General features: G+C 40.9%; 1 protein-coding gene across 1 annotated transcript in view; it reads right to left on the bottom strand.

The window, feature by feature from the left end:
- Window positions 1–20,718, bottom strand: part of UNC5D (unc-5 netrin receptor D) — a 274,282-nt gene that overhangs the window by 91,751 nt on the left and 161,813 nt on the right. Inside the window, exons 7-9 of the mRNA XM_049630074.1 lie at window positions 10,815–10,995; window positions 9,770–9,937; window positions 7,857–8,021 (exon numbers count right to left, since the gene is read on the bottom strand). Coding sequence (XP_049486031.1) covers window positions 7,857–8,021; window positions 9,770–9,937; window positions 10,815–10,995 — 514 coding nt within the window. The remainder of the gene's footprint in view (window positions 1–7,856; window positions 8,022–9,769; window positions 9,938–10,814; window positions 10,996–20,718) is intronic.

The following is a 20,718-nucleotide window of genomic DNA, read 5'->3' as shown; positions in this document are numbered from 1 at the left end:
AGATATGGGAATGTACAATCGGGGAGGTACCAGACGGGTAACAAATATCATTAATCTAGGATGACTGGCAACAGATGGGTAATACTGGAAACTGTAGGTTGCTATACAGTATAATAATGTGTATGTTGAATTTTTTTTTCAGAGAAAAAGAAGTTTTGAATTTGTGTTGGAGACATGAGGACTTGCTTTATAAAAGTGGATTTTCTGGGGGCGCATGGGTGGCTCAGTCATTTAGGCGGCCGACTTTGGCTCAGGTCATGATCTCGCAGGGGTCTGTGGGTTTGAGCCCCGCATCGGGCTCTGTGCTGGCAGCTCAGAGCCTGGAGCCTGCTTTGGATTATGTGTCTCCCTCTCTCTCTGCCCCTCCCCTGCTTGCTCTCTTTCTCAAAATAATAAACATTAAAAAAAATTATTTTATTTATTAATTTACTATTCTCAAATAATAAACATTAAAAAAATTTAAAAAATGGATATTCTGATGAGGTGGTCAGAACATGTGTATTTTATAGCATGAAGGAAACCTATATAATCCCCGAGTCGGTATTGTGAGGACTGGTAGTCTCCCTTGGGGATCACCTAGGTCCCTCTCTGGGGCCTTCCCCTTGAGTAACTTTTAATTAGTGGTGAGAATCATACAATTTTTAATACTAGCTGGGACCTCATAAATCACCTGTCTCCTGTGGGACCAAATCCCACCTGCAAAGGACGATTGGCAGATCAAGAGCTATTTGTTCAGCCATTCAGAAGTTCTGAGAAAGGATACTGAAACTTCGGTTCGACACAAAGTCTTACGAATCAGCCTGATTTCTAAACTCTGTTTTCCAACAACTATGAATCGGAACTGGCTGGTATAAAGAACACAATTTGTGTCTCTTAAAAATTTTCCTGACAAGTACCTTTTATTTCGTTAGATACACTATATTCATCAGATGCATTAGGAAATGTTTTAAGAAAATATCTAAAGCATCACAGTGTCAATACTTTGCAGAATACGGAAAACATACTTTTTCTGCCACAGGAATCCCTTTACTAGAACATACACACACTCACACACACACATACACACAGAATAATTATTTACTCAAATGGAGTGCTTATTATGGATGCTAAATGCCTTGCGTGAATAATTTCCTCCTCAAAAAGAACCCTTTCTAATAGGCACTATTAGAACTTTTATCTTATAGATGAATAAATTTAGGCTTAGAGAAGTTAAGAAACTTGGTCATAGGATTGCAAAAACAATTCAAACTCAAGCAATCTGACCCCAGAGCTTTGATTCTTCATCTATGGGATGAATGTTCGAATCCTCAAGGCTCAGCTCATTCATTTCTAGGTCCAGGTCCGTTTCTAACCTTTCAAAAAGAGAATAATCAGGGCGTCTGGGTAGCTCAGTTGGTTAAGCGTCTGACTCTTGGTTTTGGCTCAGGCCATGATCTCATTGTTCGTGAGTTTGAGCCCTGCGTCAGGCTCTGTGCAGAGTCTGCCTGGGGTTCTCTCTCTCCTTCGGTCTCTATCCCTTCCTTGCTCTCTCTCTCTTGAAATTAAATAATCTTTAAAAAAGAGAGAGAATAACCAGTGTCAACTCAGAATCACAGAGGACCTTTGAAAGCTAGTCAGTCTTTGCTCTGAATGCTAGATCTAGTAAGCCTCCTGGGCCAGCCAACCCCGCCCTTGAGCTCAACTTCTGTACCTTCCTACTGATGCCTTCCCTGTGCTTCCTGGGTACGGCATCTAAAAAATATTTCTCTCTTCTTTGTAATAGACATGTGTTCCCATCAACTCTCTGGTTCTACAGCTGACATTTCACTTCCTTAAGAAATGCTTTTAAGCTTTCTAATGGGCTGTCTTGAGTTCACATTGTCATGGGGATCTGTTCTTATTTGTCTGTTTACTTTTCTTGGGTTTTTGTTTTTTCCAATTTAAGTAATATGATCAGGAGGTAATGTATCCTGCTCTCCAGCTGCCCAAATTTAATTTTAAAGTCTTTCCTATTTACAGTGGAGGTGTTTTATTTCAATTCTGCTCATAAAATGAACAAAGTTAAGAAGATGTGCCTGAGATAAACAGTCTTCCAGAGATCATGTTTCTGAAGCACGACTTAGCACATTCTGTCCAATTCCACCAAAAGAACGTAAGCCTAGTATAAAAGGACATATTGAAATACGTGGGCAGGGAGTGGATAGGAATAGGAAACAGTGGATGGAAGAGAGAGATGGGCACAACAATTGCCTTGATTTCAATGAGCTGAGAGAGATTCTTCCCTAGATTCGTCTGTCATGACAGTGTAGGTAGAGCACCCGGGTCTATGAGGAAGTAAAGAGAAAGTGGTGACGGAATTTCCTGGATAGGAAAAGGCATCTTAACTGTTTCAGAGCTGGTTGATAAGGAGGGCCATAGATTTTCAATAACTTATGAAATACACATCTGTCACAGACCAGTGGATGAAAGCCAGTCCTTACTTGGAAGGATTATGTTCAAAAAACGATCCGATGTCTTTATCTTTTTTATTAACAAGGCTACAAGTAGAGAAGTCTACAGTGGGTGGATGACAAAGGGGAGAGATTTTGTGGTAATTTGTTGAATATGGTTTATTCTTTATCCTCTTTATGCTCCATTCCACTCAGGGCATGGCACAAAAAAAATGACAGTTTTAGCCTTGTACAACTAAAAAAAAAAAAAAATGCTTTCATTTAAACACATGAGTATTACAATATCTCTGCTTTATTTTCTTTTTTAATTAAGCACAATGGAAACTTTAGTCATGAGCCACTCCACTCTGTCTCATTAAAGCTTGTGACTCACAGGCTTTGTGATTGGGTCCCATAATGGGAAAGTGTTTATTGGGGCATGGGGGAGAGATTGTTGCTGAGCTGCTAATGATACCATATGTGTCCAAATCTACATTCTTATTACTCCCGTAGGTCTGCAATATTATATCCATTTCTGCCATGCAGTGTCCATGATGGCGACTCTGAATTGATCAACTGTTACTCAGAAAGGCGGCTGTTGGGTATTTCTAGGAAAAATCTTTGTGGAAAAAGGAGCACCTACTATGTACTATCAATGGAATGGAAATGGGTTTTTAATATTAAAACTACTTGGGAGGATTAGCAAGCAGTAATAAACTGCATGGCAACTTAAGAATGCTTTGCACTAGCATGCTATCCTGCTGTTGCCATTTTCATTTTGCTATGCAGAGTTTATGCTATAATTAAGCAATTGTGCTGTACAGCTGGCTCTGAAATATGAACTTACCCAACAAAACATTTAAGAATGAGTCAAGCAGGTATTCCTGACTCCTTTACCCAGAGAAAGGAAAGGACGGATTTTGCTTTGGTAAACGGGAACTTGCCCTTTATAACCCTATGTATAAGAAGTAGGCGTCCTGTAAACCACCAGCAGAAAGGGTTGCATTAGATGCACTGAGCTAAACCAGAATGAAAATTGTCTTCTTCGGTGCCCCAGGAAAGACAGGGAAGGGACCCAGGTAATCACTGTAATGGATAACAATGACGCTTAGAGTGTCCAAGAGAAAATGCTTACCAAGGCAACCTTTACTTTGATGTGATTACAGGCTCACCTTTTCAGGTGTTTCCTTTAGGTCATTTAAGTAGATCATTCAATAGACAATGTGGTTAGATTATTAGATGTAGCCTGGGGATGTTGATTGGAACCTGCTATTGTATAGATGTCTTTACCCTTGATTTAGTTTCCCAACTGCCTATTCAGCCTTCTCTTATCAATGTACCCATCAGAAATGAGAACAAACCAGCATTCAACTGATATTTTGGTTGTTGAACTGTGGATGTTGAACTGACCTATATTACATCTTGACAAGAAGGATGGATTAGCTATCAGGTAGCTCAGCCTCAAAGATTTCCTCTCTCCTTCAGACCCCTGTGGCATTTCTCTGGCTTCAGTCTCATGACACATCTAGGTAACTAATCCCCTCTGAAGCAGACTGATTTAATCTTCTCAAACCGCAGCCCTTAGTTTTATATCTGCTAGAATAACGGGAGAGGGAGAGGGAGAGGGAGAGGGCTTCTCTTATTCCTCAGCTTCAGGCTGAACACCCCACCAATTTCACCCTTCTGTTCCTGTCAATGAGGCATGCACCTGCTATTGACCCCTGGCTGTGATCCTCAGAGGACAGAAGCCACTAGGTTCACAGCAAGTAGAAAGGGCAGTGGTCAGAAAACTACCGGACTCTGGTTTTTAAGCTTAGAAAAGTTTCTTGACAATCATACCACATAATTATCTTTCTGGAAGATAAATGTTCTGGCATAAAAGCGTTGGATGTTTAGTTTAGCTTGTAATTTCGATCCTTGGACTGTTATTGGCAAAGACTGCCGAATCTTATTCTCACTAGTCTTGGGGCATTTATTTTCTTGGGGAGAGCATTTAGGTGTGGCCATCTGTGATAGCAGAACACTGAGGTTCTGTGCTCCAGTCACAACTGACCAAGCAACAATCACACCCAAATATTAAAGCGATCATTCAGAGCTGGCGGCTGCATTTCCAGGAGAAATGCAACCCTCGGGGACAACCAAGGAAATCCAGCTATTCTGTTCAAAGCTAAATAAAATCTAAGAATTGTAGGTCATCCGAGAGTCAAGCAATGTCATTGTTAAACCACCAAAAGAAGTTAGGAATTGAGGAACTGCTTCAGGGTCATGTTTGGCACAAAAGGAAAAAAATTAGGATGGAAATTCCCAAATTATAACATGACCTAGATCCTTCACAAAGCTCTTGTTCCCATAAAGCTGTCGCCCACTGCTATTTTAATCAAACCCAGCCTTCACTGGAGCACTATCCTGATGCAGCTAGTTTTAGCAAGAGCACTTTGGCAGAGTACCAGTGACAAGTGCAGTGATGTTGGCACTATTTAACCAGACTGCGGTTCGTCGCTTCCTGCAGAGATGGTAAAATGTAATTCATTTCTGTTGGTATTGGTAGCTGTTCTGTCTAAAAGGGCAGAACATGTTCTGCTGTTGGGCTCTTACAAACACATCCCTTTCCCACTGATGTAAAAACAGACCTCATACACCTCCATGGTTTCATAGGCTTCACTCTTTTTCCCTCAAAAAGCTGAGTCACTGTTGCCATCAAGGGTCTCTGATCATAGCTGACAGACATCTCAATATGCGTACTAGGGAAGCAAAGGATGCTAGAAAAACCATGCTTCAGGAGGAAAGGAAATGGAGGAATGGAGAGAGAGAGGAAAGGCTCACACAGCATTTTAAATTCATGGAGGGATTTAACAGAGATCTTGGCTCCAGTGCCACACATAGTCCAAACCTCCTCGTCCTCTATTTTATTTCCACTACAGAGAAATGGATACCGAACAGCCACTGAATTACACACGTGTGACTAAAACCATACATGGCCAAGATCCACAGAGAGGTTCGCTCAGTTTACTAACAAACTGCCCAGGGCAACTGCCGGAACTATGGCCATGGCTGGCTCTAAGGAAAGAGCTAAGCTTTGGAACTTCACAAGCACATATGCCTACGTGTCAACTCGACTAGGTCATCAGGTACCCAAATATTTCATTGAAAATCATTCTGTGAGAGTGTTTTCAGATGAAACCAACATTTACACTGGCAGACGGAGAAAAGCAGAGCGTCCCCCATGATGTGGGTGGGCCTCGTCCAAGCCGTTTCAGGCATAACCGTCCCCTGAGTAAGAGAATTCTCCTGCCAAACAGTCTTTGAATAGACACTTGGGCCCTAAAGATTTTGGACTTGCCAGCTTTCATAATCACATGAGTCATTTCCTTATAAATAATTAATATATATCATATATAGATAGATAGATATAAGTATACTTCTGTGTAAGTATATATATATATATATGTATGTATGTATATATATATATATATATATATATATATACACACACACACACACATACACCTTATGTATATATAAACCTTAAAACAGCTCTCTAATTTTAGACTTGAGATCTAGGCTGACCTAGTACACTTTCAGTGCTGGGAACTCCTTTTGGCCCTGAACAGAACTCTTACTCCAGTGACAAATGCCTGTGTACCACAGTACAAGTGGGAATAAGTAGCATTCATATATTTGATCATTCTTTCTTACCTTAAGAGCTAACCGTCGTCTGTCTTCTTCCATTAGCACCTCTAAGACTTAAGTTTTAGTCAACTATGGTTGAAGCCTGATAGCCTCAGATTTTCCCCAGGTGTTAATCCAAACGATGACGAATAAAGAAGATTATTATCACGATCATCTAAAATTCAGCCAGTAGCCAAATAGTTATATTGTTGATGGTTTCTTAGAACACAGCCAAGATTTGCAGGCCTCATTGTATCAAAATATATGGCTCCGTGTTAAAAAAAAAAAAGTCACACCTCAAAAGTGTTTCAGAAAAAATGTGGTAGTCAAGGGTGGTCAAAAACACATTTCCTTAAATTTCATGCTATTGTTTGTGTTAAGTTTCCTTACATTGTGGAAGAGAGATGGCCTTCTGAGGAAGGCAGATGGTTGGAATATTAGAGAGCATGGCCCTGCCATCACAGAAACTGGTGGCGAGGTTGTCTTCTGTCACAGTCTCTGCGGTATATCTGACACATTTAGGGTCCTCAGCACTTGCACTGAGAAAATGAAGGCGCTATGGGCTATCAGTAAGTGGTCACTTCAATGTATTATCCTTTTAACTAATGTTTTAGCCATCTAGATTTATTGTGAAAATACAACAGTTAGCATGTTTGAATATGCTGGCTTTCAAGGCTATCCAGTCATATTGATGCAGAAAAATAAATCCAACTTAGATAATCCCTTCATACTGTCATGTTTCCAAATAAAAAGCAACACATATTCCTGAAAAGATGACAAACTACTGAGCTATATTATTTTTTGCCAGCTATTTTCCAAGACAGCTATTTAGTTCCAGAGAACACATGTGTCCTGAATCTCTTGTTTTTTTAAGGGCCTCAGCGAAACCAAGTAGCTCATCTGGGTAGGCAAGTGAAAAAGGGATTAATATTTACTGAGCACCTACTCTGTGCCATGAAATATTCATGTATATTCTTTTCTCATTGAGCCTTGACAGTAATCAGGTTTTCAGTACTCACATAAAGGAGTTAAGCAGTTAGGTGATTTGTTCAAGTCACAAAGCTAGTAAGGGACAGCACCAAATTAAAACCTGTCTATGTGATGACTCGATCTTCCCATACTGTCTTACTCAGGCAGACTGTCACTCGCAGATGGTAATAATATAACCTCAGGAACCAAGCAAAGCTTGGGAGTTTTGAACCCAACATTCTATTTTGATGCAAAGTCACCCATCTTTGCAAGTGTCGTTTTTTTTTCCCTCCATTTGTAAGGTAACAGTCACAACACATGTCCTGGACCATAGAACCATGGTCTCTGGAGATTATTAAAATTATACATATACACACACATACACACACCCCTTTACATATATGCATATATATATTATAAATGCTTTATGGTGCAGTGAAACTCTTGGAAGAAATAAAAGCATATGGTGATCAGTAACAGAATTTCATCAAACTTAAAAATGGTGGGTACTAAAAGAATTGTTAATCTAAAAGGTAATTTTAAACATTTTCTTAAATGAGTTCTCTAAAAAAGTTACTGGTTCAATTAATAAGTACACTTGCTTATGGAAGTTCTAGTGAGAAAATATTTAAAATGACCCCATCTCTACTACAAATGTATTTGTCTACGTTTCTACTCTTTTCACTCATTTCCTTTTTGCTCTTGGCAAATGACTTTGCTTTCTGCTAACATATTTAAGCAAATGAATGGTCACCATGTTTCCTTTCATATTGTGGACAAACATTGAAGATGTGAAGCAGAAGGTGTTACCTAGAATGCAGAGACCATCTGTGCAGTTTTCAGATTCCTGGCTGAGCCCTTCACAGAATTTGCCCCCGTTTCTTGGGGGTGGTGCCGTGCACTCCCGGATCCGCAAATGCTCGCACTCTGGGCTGCAGACTGACCATTCACTCCATACTTCCCAGCTCCCATCCACTTTAAGGGAAACAAATGGAAGCCTTGTTAGAATGAATTTGGCAGCTGTCAGGAGACTCACCCCAGGACTGCTGTTGTCCTTAAAGCTGGAGTTTAAAGAAATCACCACCACCATAAAAAACAAAATAATTCTGCTTATCTTCTCTCCGTGATTTCCTTCCTAAAGACGGAGGCTAACAAAAGCAGTGGTGTAATTCTCTTGCTATTTCAGGAGACCAGTTACTGAATTTAGGCAAGCTTTCGCATTATCAGTGCTCTTGGATTGGCTAATAATGTCATTACCCATTCCATTCTCAGTCTTTCATGCCCAGCTGTGTCTTAGATGGATGGGTAAAGTATGTGCAGTAACCACTAGTAATCGCCGCTTCCTTGTGGGTTGACAGTTTAGAACTAGACAGTAGTAGGAACTATCTTTAAGCCCTAAAAGCCCTAAACAATAAAAAGTTAAACCTATATGTATTTTGACAGTATTAAAGTAAAACAGGTCAGTCAAAGCCCCAAGATACCAGGACTTAACATAAATAGAATTTCATGGGTCATGTATTGCTGCTGTATGTAGAAACGAACAAACTAATTTTAATTCCACTAAAAATTGACCCTAGAGATAATGGCAGCTGTTTGAGGCAATTGTCCCTTTACCTCCTAGGAATAGTCCAACCATGCGTATGTGGGTTAAGATCGTGCAATTTTTAATCGAGAGCAATTAGTCAAGAACAGGGTAACAAAAAAAAAAAAAAAATACTGAACTTGAAAGCAAAATGTCCAAGAACTTGTCTTGATTGTGTTCAATTATTGGCTCCTCAGCAATCCCTTTGACTTACTTTACTATTTCTGTCAACTGGGGGATAAGAAAACTCACAACACAGAGTTAAATGACATCGCATTTATAAAAGTAGCTTGCACAGTACCTGGCACATAGTAAGCACTCAATAAATGTTGACTGAATAGGAGTTTGGAAGGAAACTCCAGGAATAAGCTGTTGGTGAGAGCCTCAGCTTAGCTTTCAGTGGAAGTAGATCTGAAATTTTAAAGACCCGAGGCTCTAGCTTAGCATCCTTGGAGTTAATGTTTTATAATGCACGGGAGGCCTAGGATCAATTTGTTTCTCAGTGGGAGGACATGCTTTCCATAAAGAAAGTCATCTCCATCTCATCTACTCCTCATTGTATAAACTGGGCTAGAGCCAGGAAGAGATGAACAAAAGAGCTTATAAAAGCCATATTTGGTAAAGGAAGTGTCTATTCAGAAAGGAAGGCAAACATAGGCCAAATGCAAAATAGCAACTCTGTGATACTGTACAATCTCTGCTGGTTTTACTGTCAACAAATACAAAGCTGATAAGGTGAGTTGATTGGTAATTGATGATAAAGGGTCAGATGTCTGCTACCTGTTTTGTGCTCACAGACAACTCAATCCCTGCTAGTTATTGTGCCATCAGATGGGAGAACCGAAGGAGAGAAGCAGATGGCTCAGCCCCACCAAACACGGCTAGTAAAGAGACACTTCAGAGCATGATGGCTTACTGATGGTGAGTGTCCAGGATCATCTATATATATGTCCCCCAGTGGAGGTATTTCACCCACGTTCTTGCTATTATAGTGAGTTCCACATTAGCACTTTGGACAAAGGCTGCATTCTGAGAACGTGGGAGAGGATAACTTTGGGAAGGAAGGTTATATTCAGTGCTTCACACCAGCTTAATCGTGTTGGTGGATGAGAAGGGAAAAGGGAATCTACACATATCTCACCAGGACAAAGAGAAGTGCACGTTATTTTCTGCACTGACATTCCCTCACAAAAGGCCCCACCATTGAGAGGAGCTGGGTTGGTGCAGGTCCGGGAACGTTTCTGCCATCCTCTACCACAGCGAACATTGCAGGCTGACCACTCTGTCCAGGAAGACCAGCCTCCATTCACTGAGAGAGAAAAATGGGGAGGGGAGAAAAAAAGGAGAGAGGTTTTTACTGATTGCCTACTATGTGCTAGCCACTGTGCCAAGGTGTTGTGAGTTTGGCATCCAGGGACCAAGAGACCCTGCAGACCCACACTGGCCACTCGATCATGGGGCAACAGTGGGGCTTACCTCATCTCTGTCCCTCAGTCTACTCATCTGACACAAGAGGGACACAGGATTTTCTTTGTGGGGAATTAGGAAAAATAGGATGAATTCATCAACCTATCTCTAAAGCACTTGAAAATCTAGAGTACAGGCAGAAAATATCAGCATTTGAATTTCTATTACTTAAAATGCTTCAAAACCCAATCCCAGGACTCTTCGACTGTGGAGGGGAATGACTTTACTTAAATAGCCAGGAAGTTTTGTTTTGTTTTGTTTTTTTAATGTAATACCTGAAACATTCAGCAAATAGTGATGTGTGCTTTTGAGGCATTTCCTATGCCAGGAGAGAAAACTGCCCACAGCAGGTCTGGGGAGGCTGGGGGTGGATACTGGGTTTGGGAGGGATGGGAAGCGGAAGTTGCCCACCTCAATTCTTTTCAAATATAAACACAGTGGGAGAAAAGAAACTTTTAAGATTAGTTTTAAAAGACAGGGATTGGAAATGTCACTGTCGGAGGGATCGGGAATGTCACTATCTCGTGGACGTCCCATACTAGAGGTGAGAGCAAACACAGTACTAGCAATAGGGACGTGTTCTCACCTACCAAATGAGAGAGCCAGGAGAAAGCACAGTAGTGGATGACCCCTGAAGTCCTTTCAGCTCTACACACTGAAATCCCTCTACTTTGCTTTCCGTCCTCCCTATCCATTCCTGGCATTGGGGCTGGTCTTACCATAAACCACCACCGTGGCTGACAGGCTCCTCCTCTTGGCCACGATGTTGGCTGCCATGCAGGTGTAATTGCCGGAGTCGGAGAGGCGCGCCTGCCGGATGATGAGGTTGTGGTCAGCCCTGGTATCAATGTTTTCATCTTGCTCGGAGTCAATGGGCTCCTCATTTTTCAACCATTCCACCTATAAGAAGAAAGGAATGTTCACTTTACCAGTCATTTGTAAACAAAACAAAACAAGCAAAAAACCCAACAAACCTCTTTTCTGGAATTGGAAGGTGGGTAGTTCCGGCGTATGGGAGGGAGACAGACATTCCTAACCTCTAGAGCCACAGCAGTGATTTTTTATTTCTCTTTATTCCATTTCCCATCCCTTTTATTTAGCAAATTTGGTATATTCAGGAAATGAACACTCAAGTTAATAAACTGGAGTCAGGAAAGGAACATAAATACCTACTGACTTTGACCCATTTTTAAGAAACGCGGTGGAAGAGAGAAAAGAGGTGACTACAATTAGGTCATTTCATTATATTTCATCTTAGTGCAAACTCTGATGGTAATGACTACGTGTCTATAACAAGCCCAAAATGTAGCTCACAAAATCAACACATCCATGCAGAACTTGTACTTTGTGCTGAGAGGATATTATGCTGCCAGACAAGGTTTCATGTCCATGTTTGCATTTGAACAAATTTTAAGAAAGGTGTGATAATGTATAAAAGGCCAATGTAATACACATTTGGGCAATCACAAGCAATTAAATTCAAATCTCAGTGTTCTCTAGTTTTGGAGATACATTTCTTTGGTGATCAATTGCGTTACTCTTTCATTGATGCAACAGACAGTGGGTTAGATGCCCGGCACATTTAATGCCCAGCCTCTCTTCTGGAGGAGAGGACTTTTAATACCCTCTGGGCACAAGCTACTTCCACCTTGATTTATTTTCTCTAGATCACTCCTGGATAACCTGTTTTCCTCTTTCTAGTTCCACTTTTATCCTACCCTTGGCGTTATACTAGCTAGTATAAAGTGATTATTTAACATTACTACAGTTATTATGATAGAGATAATATCATCCCTTCTATGCCTAGATGATATTATCTTCCCTTCTAGGCACAGAAGGGATGATATTAGGTGAGAACGGTATAATAGCAGTCCTATAACGGATATGATGAAGGCCAGGAAGATACACACTACAGATATTTGATAATTATAGTACTAACCATAATCTAATGAGTCGAAATCACTTGACTTTAATTATCATATTCAGTCCATTCTAGTCCTTTTTGTGTTCATTCAGAGGCTAGACTTATGGCAAACAGTGAAATTAATAGAACTGTCATGGTAAGCATGGTTGACAGGTTATTTGCCTGTGAGGCTCAGGGTAGAGGCAGGAGGAGAGCTATTTCCAGGTCAAATGATGAGAATGCAATGGCGACTAGGAAAAATTGGATGGAGAAAGGCAGGTGGGCTGATCCTATCGGGTCAAATCCGCACTCATAAGGACTTGCTTTTTCTGCATCGACGTTTAATTGGGGCAGTCATACCACCCCTTCACTTTCCTTCAGCACCTAGAGAAGACACAGATGGAACCTACTGCTCCTCTAGCCTCTCATCCTCGCCCAGCTGGGGTGTTCCACACTTACTGCCCCTATTTTATCAGGCAAGCCAGTTTCACCCAGAACAGACCGCCTTCCTTCCTCATTCTGTCCTCTGCTTCCACATCCAAACATCTCCACTTCCTAGTGTCATCTTGGTAGCACTACATGTATCTCATTTGACAATAAACATTTAGCTCCAGCTACCAGCGTGTGGTATATACACAGACATCGAACAGACGCATTATAACTATAATTTAACCCAGAAAGCAAGAGTGGTGGCTACACCAAAAAGACATCACACAGAAGGAAGCATATGCACTGGGGGACTTTGCATCATACCCTGCCCACCACTGGCGAAGATAACTGAAAGTTGGTTTTAGTGTAAGATGCTTCATTCCTGGTTGTCTGGGAGGCTCAGTCAGTTGAGCGTCCGACTTTGGCTCAGGTCATGATCTCACTCACTGTTTGTGGGTTTGAGCCCCGCATCAGTCACTCTGGTGTCGGCACAGAGCCTGCTTCAGATCCTCTGTCCCCTCTCTCTCTGCTCTACCTCCGCTCACGTTCCCTTGCTCTCAAAAATGAATATTAAAAAAAATAAAAAGATACCTCATTCCTGTTTAAATCCAAAGAATTCTAATTTACCAATAAACAAGGAGCAACAATTATAGAACAATTTGTTGTCAGTCTCTAATAAAAAGGGATTTACCTGTCATAAGAAAACCTATTATGGGGCGCCTGGGTGGCTCAGTCGGTTAAGCTTCTGACTTTGGCTCAGGTCATGATCTAGCGGTTCATGAGTTGGAGCCCCACACTGGGCTCTATGCTGACAGCTTGGAGCCTGGAGCCTGCTTTGGATTCTGGATCCCTCTCTCTCTTCCCCTCCCCTATTCATGCTCTGTCTCTGTCTCTCTCTCAAAAATAAATAAACATTAAAAAGAAAGAAGAAAACCTATTATGATCTTTATAATGAAATTTATCCCAAGTATCACTCCATTAATGAGAGTTTAGAATACCTAAAATCATCACCATCCAAAACCTACCCTCGAAGAGGTCAATTTTAGAAAATAAAATGGCACACAACAGCCAAAAGAAGTCTCAGAACAGCTTTTACTATCAAGAGGGGATGAAAAAGGAATGTGGTGCAGGGCCAACCATGAAGTAAAGAAGAAAGCCTGATCACCACCCCCAGGAGTTCCTGGAGGGCTCAGCCATGTTCCAGCCTGGATGGGAAGGTGCTAATAATGACCCCAAGCCCAAAAGCACTGCTCAGTGTGACAAAGCAGGACAGTGGAATGGATTTTAAAACACACCTGACGACCAGTCTGTGGCAAAATGCCCTCCATTACCCACTGACACTCATATTTTGCAGTCATTCATTTATGTATCTGATGAATATCCAAACACACACTGAATGTCAGAGGTGGTCTTGAGAATTGTGTAAAATGAGATCAACAAAACCCTCATTGCCTCTTCTTACATGGATCTTATGGTTAATGGGTAAGATGAAAATAAAGAAGTCAATCTACATCGCCACCAGAAAATAAGAGCTGGGAGTAACACTGTCACCAATATCTGGGATGAAATGCTTACTGTAAGGCCAAGAGGAATGGACTTTTAAAATCGCCATCATGGCTATGACACTGGAAAGAACAAACTGGTTTGCTTAAATTAGGTCTGGGAGCTTCTGTTCCACTCTACTCTCCTAGTTCTGAAACTCAGTGTAAACTGCCTGGTTTTCTGATTGCTAATTGCCTTACTCTTGCTATTTGTGGTACCTAGAAAGCTGCTCTCTCATGTCCCCACCCACGTCTTCATTTACCAGAGATCCCCACAAATAGCTGGTCAGTATGTTGGGCAAATCTGATCCATAAGCAAATTACTTCCAGAGAGTAAACAGCCAGAAAGGGCTCTGGAGACCAAAACCAAAAGAATCCCAGCACCTGAAAATAAAAGAAAGCCTTTTTTTTTTTTAAATAATAACATTTATTTATTTTTGAGAGGGAGAGACAGAGCACAAGTGGGGGATGGGCAGAGAGAGAGGGGGACACAGAATCCAAAGCAGGCTCTAGGCTCCAAGCTGTCAGCACAGAGCCCAATGCAGGGCTTGAACTCACGAATCCCGAGATTATGACCTAAGCTGAAGTTGGATGCATAACCGACTGAGCCACCTAGGCACCCCATCAAAGAAAGCCTTCCTGAAGGAATTTCAGCTCAGAGGAAATTAAAACCACCTTAACCAAGTAGACATTTGGCTTCAAATTGAAAACTTATATAAAAATAGACCATACACAAAAGTAAATAGCCAACAGACTAGGAAAATATTTGCTAAAAGTCTGGAAGAAAGGAAAAAATATGATCCGAGGAACCTTAATCTCAATAGCTCGAGCTCTCATAAATTGATAAAAATTTTTTTCTTTGGTAAAAAGGATTTTTTTTCCTTTTTTTTCTGTATTTTTCCTTTTTTTTCCTGTATTTCCATCCTTGGTAATACAGCATAAAGATAAAGGAAAAAAGAGATACATGGCAATTAGAAATTGAGTAATTATCCTATACAACCAATAGAAAAGTTAGACAATGTAATGAAGTTTTCCTACCAAAATGCCAAAGAGTAAAATTATACACACATACATAGACACACACATACATATAGTTTTTATTTTTGTGGTTTGATCTTTGCTCACCTTGCAGAGAATGGGGCATTTCTGCTATTGCTTCTCTACCATTATCCCCTTTCTTAGCAACCCCTTTCAGTAGCAGCCTCTACCTGGGCTGTCTGCTCCTTCCATACTTGCCTCCACAGTTGATTGTCCACAAAGGGATCAGATCATGTCACTTTCTGGGTCTAAATCTTTCAATGGTCTTGAATCCCACTTAGAACAAAATCGCAAATCCTTACACCAAGGCTAACAAAGTCCTTCTCCGTCTGGCCCCCCAATCAGTTATCCACCTCAGAATCCCCAAATAGCCCCTGCTCACTCTACTCCAGCCCTACTGAAATCTTTCATGTCCTAGAATGCTCAAAGCAAGTTCCCAACTCAGGGCCTTAACACGTGCGGATTCCTCTGCCTGGAAGGGCTTTCCCACAGGCACCCCATGGCTCAATCTCACTTTCCATTCAGGTCTCAGAGCAAAGTTACCTCCTCAGGTCTTGCCTAGCAGTCCTTTTTATTATAGTAACCCCCCTCTCCTCTCTACCGCTCGCCCTGTCCACTTCAATCTTCTTCCTAATATTTATCTCCATCTGATAGTCTTTTTTTAAGTTTATTTATTTATTTATTTGGGGAGAGACAGAGATAGTATGAGTGGGGGAGGGGCAGAGAGAGAGGGAGAGAGAGAACCTCAAGCAGGCTCCCTACTGTCAGCAATGAGCCCAACACAGGGCTCAAACTCACGAAGCCGCGAGATCATGACCTGAGCTGAAAGCAAGAGTTGGATGCTTAACCAACTGAGCCACCCAGGCGTCCCTCCATCTGATGATCTTAAAGATAGTAATGCTTTATATATTCTCATAATTATGATCCCAGGAATTTACTAGGAAAGTATTGGGGCTACAAATGAGGATTTAGTTATTTATTTTTTCTCATTATTGTAAATTTTCTCTTTCTCTTTCTTTCTTTCTTTCTTTCTTTCCTTCCTTCCTTCCTTCCTTTCTTTCTAATATAATTTATCATCAAATTGGTAACATACAGTGTGTAAGGTGCGCTCTTGGTTTTGGGGGTAGATTCCTGTGGTTCATCGCTTATATACAACACCCAGTGCTCATCCCAATAAGTGCCCTCCTCAATACCCATCACCCATTCTCCGCTCTTCCCCCCTCCCATCTACCCTCAGTCTGTTCTCTGTATTTTAGAGTCTCTTATGGTCTGCCTCCCTCCCTCTCTGTACAAACAAGGATTTAAACACCATAAATTGTTTTTGGTGGAGAAAGGGAGGGAGGGGGAGAGGGAAGGAAGAGGAAAAAAGAAAAACGTGTGCCAAAGCCACACATCAAATAGAACTTTGTTTAAATTAATTATGATTCAAAAACATGATTTCATGTTACATAGACATGAAAAGTCATGATTTTAACTAGTGAAAGAAAAAGCTCCTCATATATGAAGAGTCAAAATTAGATGTTTAGTGTTACCACAAAGTTATAAAACAAACATACATATACTTAAAAAAATGACTGGAAGAAAATGTAGTGTGTTTACAGGTGCTTTAGGAGAATACTACAGGTAACCGTTCTTTTCTTCCTGGTGGTTAATTGTGGCACATTCAACGAAAAGCTATTTAGTGATCTGAAAAAAAATCACATTAGCTTAAAAAAAGTGTCATTTAATTACCATGTGGCACAGTGGTTTTGAAATTTATATTTAACCCTGGAATGTTTCCTCAGTTCAATGCTCCTATGAAAGCACAAGATGAAAAACAGATAAGGAAATTTCTTATAACTGATGAAGAGCCACAGATGTGAGGGACCCTTAGCTGTTTTAACATGGCCATTCCCAGACCACTGTTTGCAGAACTCCAGGAGAGATCATTCATGTCCTTCCCTACGACAATCATGCCCTGTAGAGATGTTCAGTGTACCACCATATAAGTTGAACCCCTCATACAATCGACCCCCTACCCACCCACCCACCCACATGTACTATGGACCGTATACAATGATCTGCTGCTGGGACTCCCCATGTCATAGCTTGAAAAACACTGACAAAGGATGAATTAGGGATCATAGTTACATATACATGTTGTGGTGTACTTAGTGTTTATGGTGTCATGACTGAGGTCCCTCAATCCAATTATGTTTATAAATAAGCAGTGCATTAGTAGACTTCTAACTGTGGGCCCATTTTTTATCTGTAAACTAATAGTTTATCCATTAAACGGACGGCAGGATCTTTATGAGGAAATCAGTTTGGTGTTTTCCGGGCTTATAAAAATGACAAATTGCTTTTGGATTTATGCTTTTGTCACTTAAAGAAATTTTAAAACATTTTTGATGAGCTAAGTGCTCCTAAATGGAGAATAGTTTAATAAATAAGATAGAAAAAGCACTCCCTACACCAGAAGTTGCAAACTCAAATGTTCCTAGGGGCCAAGGAGGGAACATAAATTACTGAAGTGGCCCTGGGTGCAAGACATCCATGCACATTGCTTGCATATTAAAGACAAGGGGCTGTTCTTCATTTCCACGAAGGGATGAGCTCATGCTCATTTGTCTTAAAAAATGTTATTTCTTTCTGTCTCCTTTTGTTTTCCCACTTTAGGGAGAGACATGGGTATTAAAAAAATAATAATAATAAAACGAGTGCAGTAAAAATGACAATGACCTCATTTTTGCTTAAAAATCTCTTGCTTTTGGGGTGTCTGAGTGGTTCGGTCAATTAAGCGTCCAACTTTGGCTCAGATCATGATCTCACAGCTCATGGGTTTGAGCCCTGCTTTGGGATCTATGCTGAAATCTCAGAGCCTGGAGCCTGCTTCGCATTCTGTGTCTCCCTCTCTGTCTGCCCCTCCCTCCTCTCTCTCTCTCTCTCTCTCTCAAACACACACACACACACACACACACACACACACACACAAATAAACATTAAAAAATTAAGGGGTGCCTGGGTGGCTCAGTTGGTTGAGCGACCGACTTTGGTTCAGGTCATGATCTCACGGTTTGTGAGTTCGAGCCCCGCATCAGGCTCTGGGCTGACAGCTCAGAGACTGGAGCCTGCTTTTGATTCTGTGTCTCCCTCTCTCTCTGCCCCTCCCCCACTCATGCCGTGTCTCTCTCTGTCTCAGAAACAAATAAACATTAAAAAAAAATTTTAAAAGAGAAAAATTTAAAAAAAATCTCTCGCTTTTAACGTATCACGGTAGAGGTCAAATTTCTGGAGTATTTTGTCTGTCAGGATGTATGGGGAAGTGGTGGCCATTTATGACAAAATGTAGATTACATGACCCAAGCAAAGGTGCAGCCACCAGTCACGTTCAGACTGTTGCAACCAGTGTAACCAGGGCTTCAAATTTTCAGGGGAAAATGGGGATGTATATTCTAACGTATTACTTCTTTCTTTCTTTTTTTTTTAAAGATTTTTTAAAAAGTTTATTTACTTTGAAAGAGAGGCGGAAGGGTAGAGAGAGATGCAGAGAGAGAATCCCAGACAGGGACGTGGGGCTCGAACCCATGAACCATGAGATCATGACCTGAGCGGCAGTCAGACACACAACTGACTGAGCCACCCAGGTGCCTCACTCATGTATTATTTCTTGATTCTAACATGATGCCTCAAAATATATTGTGAGGGCCAGACAAAATATATTCATGAACTAGACTCACTCCCTCTTCTCCATGGATACACACCAGCTTTCTGGCCCCTTGTGCACATTACCACAAAGAGGAGTTCAATCTCCGTCACTCAAGTTCATTCTATTTCATTAACTCTGCCTCCCCCATCATTCTAACATGTTATGGTTCAGATGTATCAGAGGCCACTCTCAAGGCTTTCTCAGAAAAATGTCTGACAAGTATCATAAGGGCATGAATATTGAGTCAGATTATTTTGCAAGAGCTTGCCAGCGCTGGAGGGCCCTAATTATGCGCTTAACGAAAGCCACACAAATTTTCAAATTAGCATTATGGGATCAATACATTGACTACCTTGAGGCTAAGGGACATTTGTATCACTAAAGTCAAATGACCTCATGCTAAGAGGTCATCTCTTTGACAGAGAGGCTTACCAGTGCAGAAGGTTACTGGAGGCATTCACCCCTCAGAGAAACAATTCTTCACATGCTTCTCCTTATTTGGTATAGATGGATAATCCCAGTTAGGAGTGTGTGAAGAAACTAGTTACTTAGATGTAATGAGCTTATGGATTTGCAGGATGCCCGCATCTATTAGCATAGTGTTATGTACAGATGGCCTGCAATTTGCAGATTTTTCCAGTTTATAAACAAATCTGGAAAAGCAGACCATCAAAGACAATTAGATTTCATGCCAGATAGCAGGTTCCTGATCAGTCATTCCGGTTAGCCAGGGACCCAAGGTATGGAATCGACAAGCCTACAGATGTTCTCAACAATAGTCAGCAAGGAGTAATTAGATGGGGAAGGGACCTCTTTTGGAAGAGTAATGGATTGAGGCTTTGTGGTAAATTAATCTTATTTGAGACCTGGGTTATAGGTGAAAATGGCTGCATGAGACCTAACATTTCACCTCTTCTGACCTTTGTCAAAGACATCTATGTATATACACACATAAACCTTATACTTAAATGTTTATTTCCATCAGACAGTATGTTAGAATTCTAATGCTCATGCTCTTCTTCTTAATATTCCATAAGAGAATGAGAAGGCAGTTTTATTAACCTTTAAGAAATGTAAAAAAAAGGAAAAAAAAAAAAAGAAAGGAAAACCAGACCAGAAAGAAAAAAATCCATTTTAATAGGCAAGCTCTCTTCCCAGACAGGATCCCAAACCTCTTCTCCTTTGAATTCTAGATAGCATCAACCTGACACTTTTCCTTCATATCCCAGAGAAAATGCCAATGAGGACCCATTTGTTGATAGCATCTACCAAGTATTCCTATCCTCCAATTCCAGCCATCTCTCTCAGGATTTGCTAGACTGGTTACGAAATTGAGTTGCTCATATATACTATAGATGTAACCTCAGATTTATGACCTTTGAAGGTTCTCCATTCAGCTATTCATTGCCTGTGATCATTTTCTTAACAATACTACACAGTGGCACTCTAAGAACATGAACAATGTTTTAAATATTCTTATGTCTTGCATAGAACTTTCTCCTGAGGATGTTCAATGGCACCTATTGAACACACTTTCTAGCTCAAACTGATGTGCCTACAAATTTAGAGAGTGGTGTGATTTGCATACACACATAAAACTTCAAACTACATCGTGGAGTAGGGTCAAAAGAGAAGCATAGCCTTGTTTTAGATCCCAGGGTTGAACACACACATGATCTAGAGAGACATTTTTGGTGTAGTTGTTCTTAAATATATTCTGGGAGCCACTTGATAATTGCTACATATGGTCTTACGTCGAATTTCAGGTATTTGCTCCGAAGTATGGATTACATCAGAGGAATCTTTCCTCCCTACTACATCTAAAGATGGCTTGGGAAGGCAACCTTGTCCAATGAGACAGGGTGGAGAGACAGACTACCCTAGGGAGTAGGAGACACAGAGCCAAGGAAATACTGGATGGCTGGAGCAGCTTCCAACGCCTTCATTCCCTTTGTAACCTCTCAAACTTTCTGTGAAGTTACCATCTTACAAAATGACAAGTGTGATGACTTCTGTGAGAAAAT

Source organism: Panthera uncia, chromosome B1 (genome assembly GCF_023721935.1).
Source record: "Panthera uncia isolate 11264 chromosome B1, Puncia_PCG_1.0, whole genome shotgun sequence".
NCBI classification, from domain to species: Eukaryota; Metazoa; Chordata; class Mammalia; order Carnivora; family Felidae; genus Panthera; species Panthera uncia.
The sequence above is the reverse complement of the archived record's forward strand: the minus strand, read 5'-3'. Positions and strand labels throughout refer to the sequence as shown.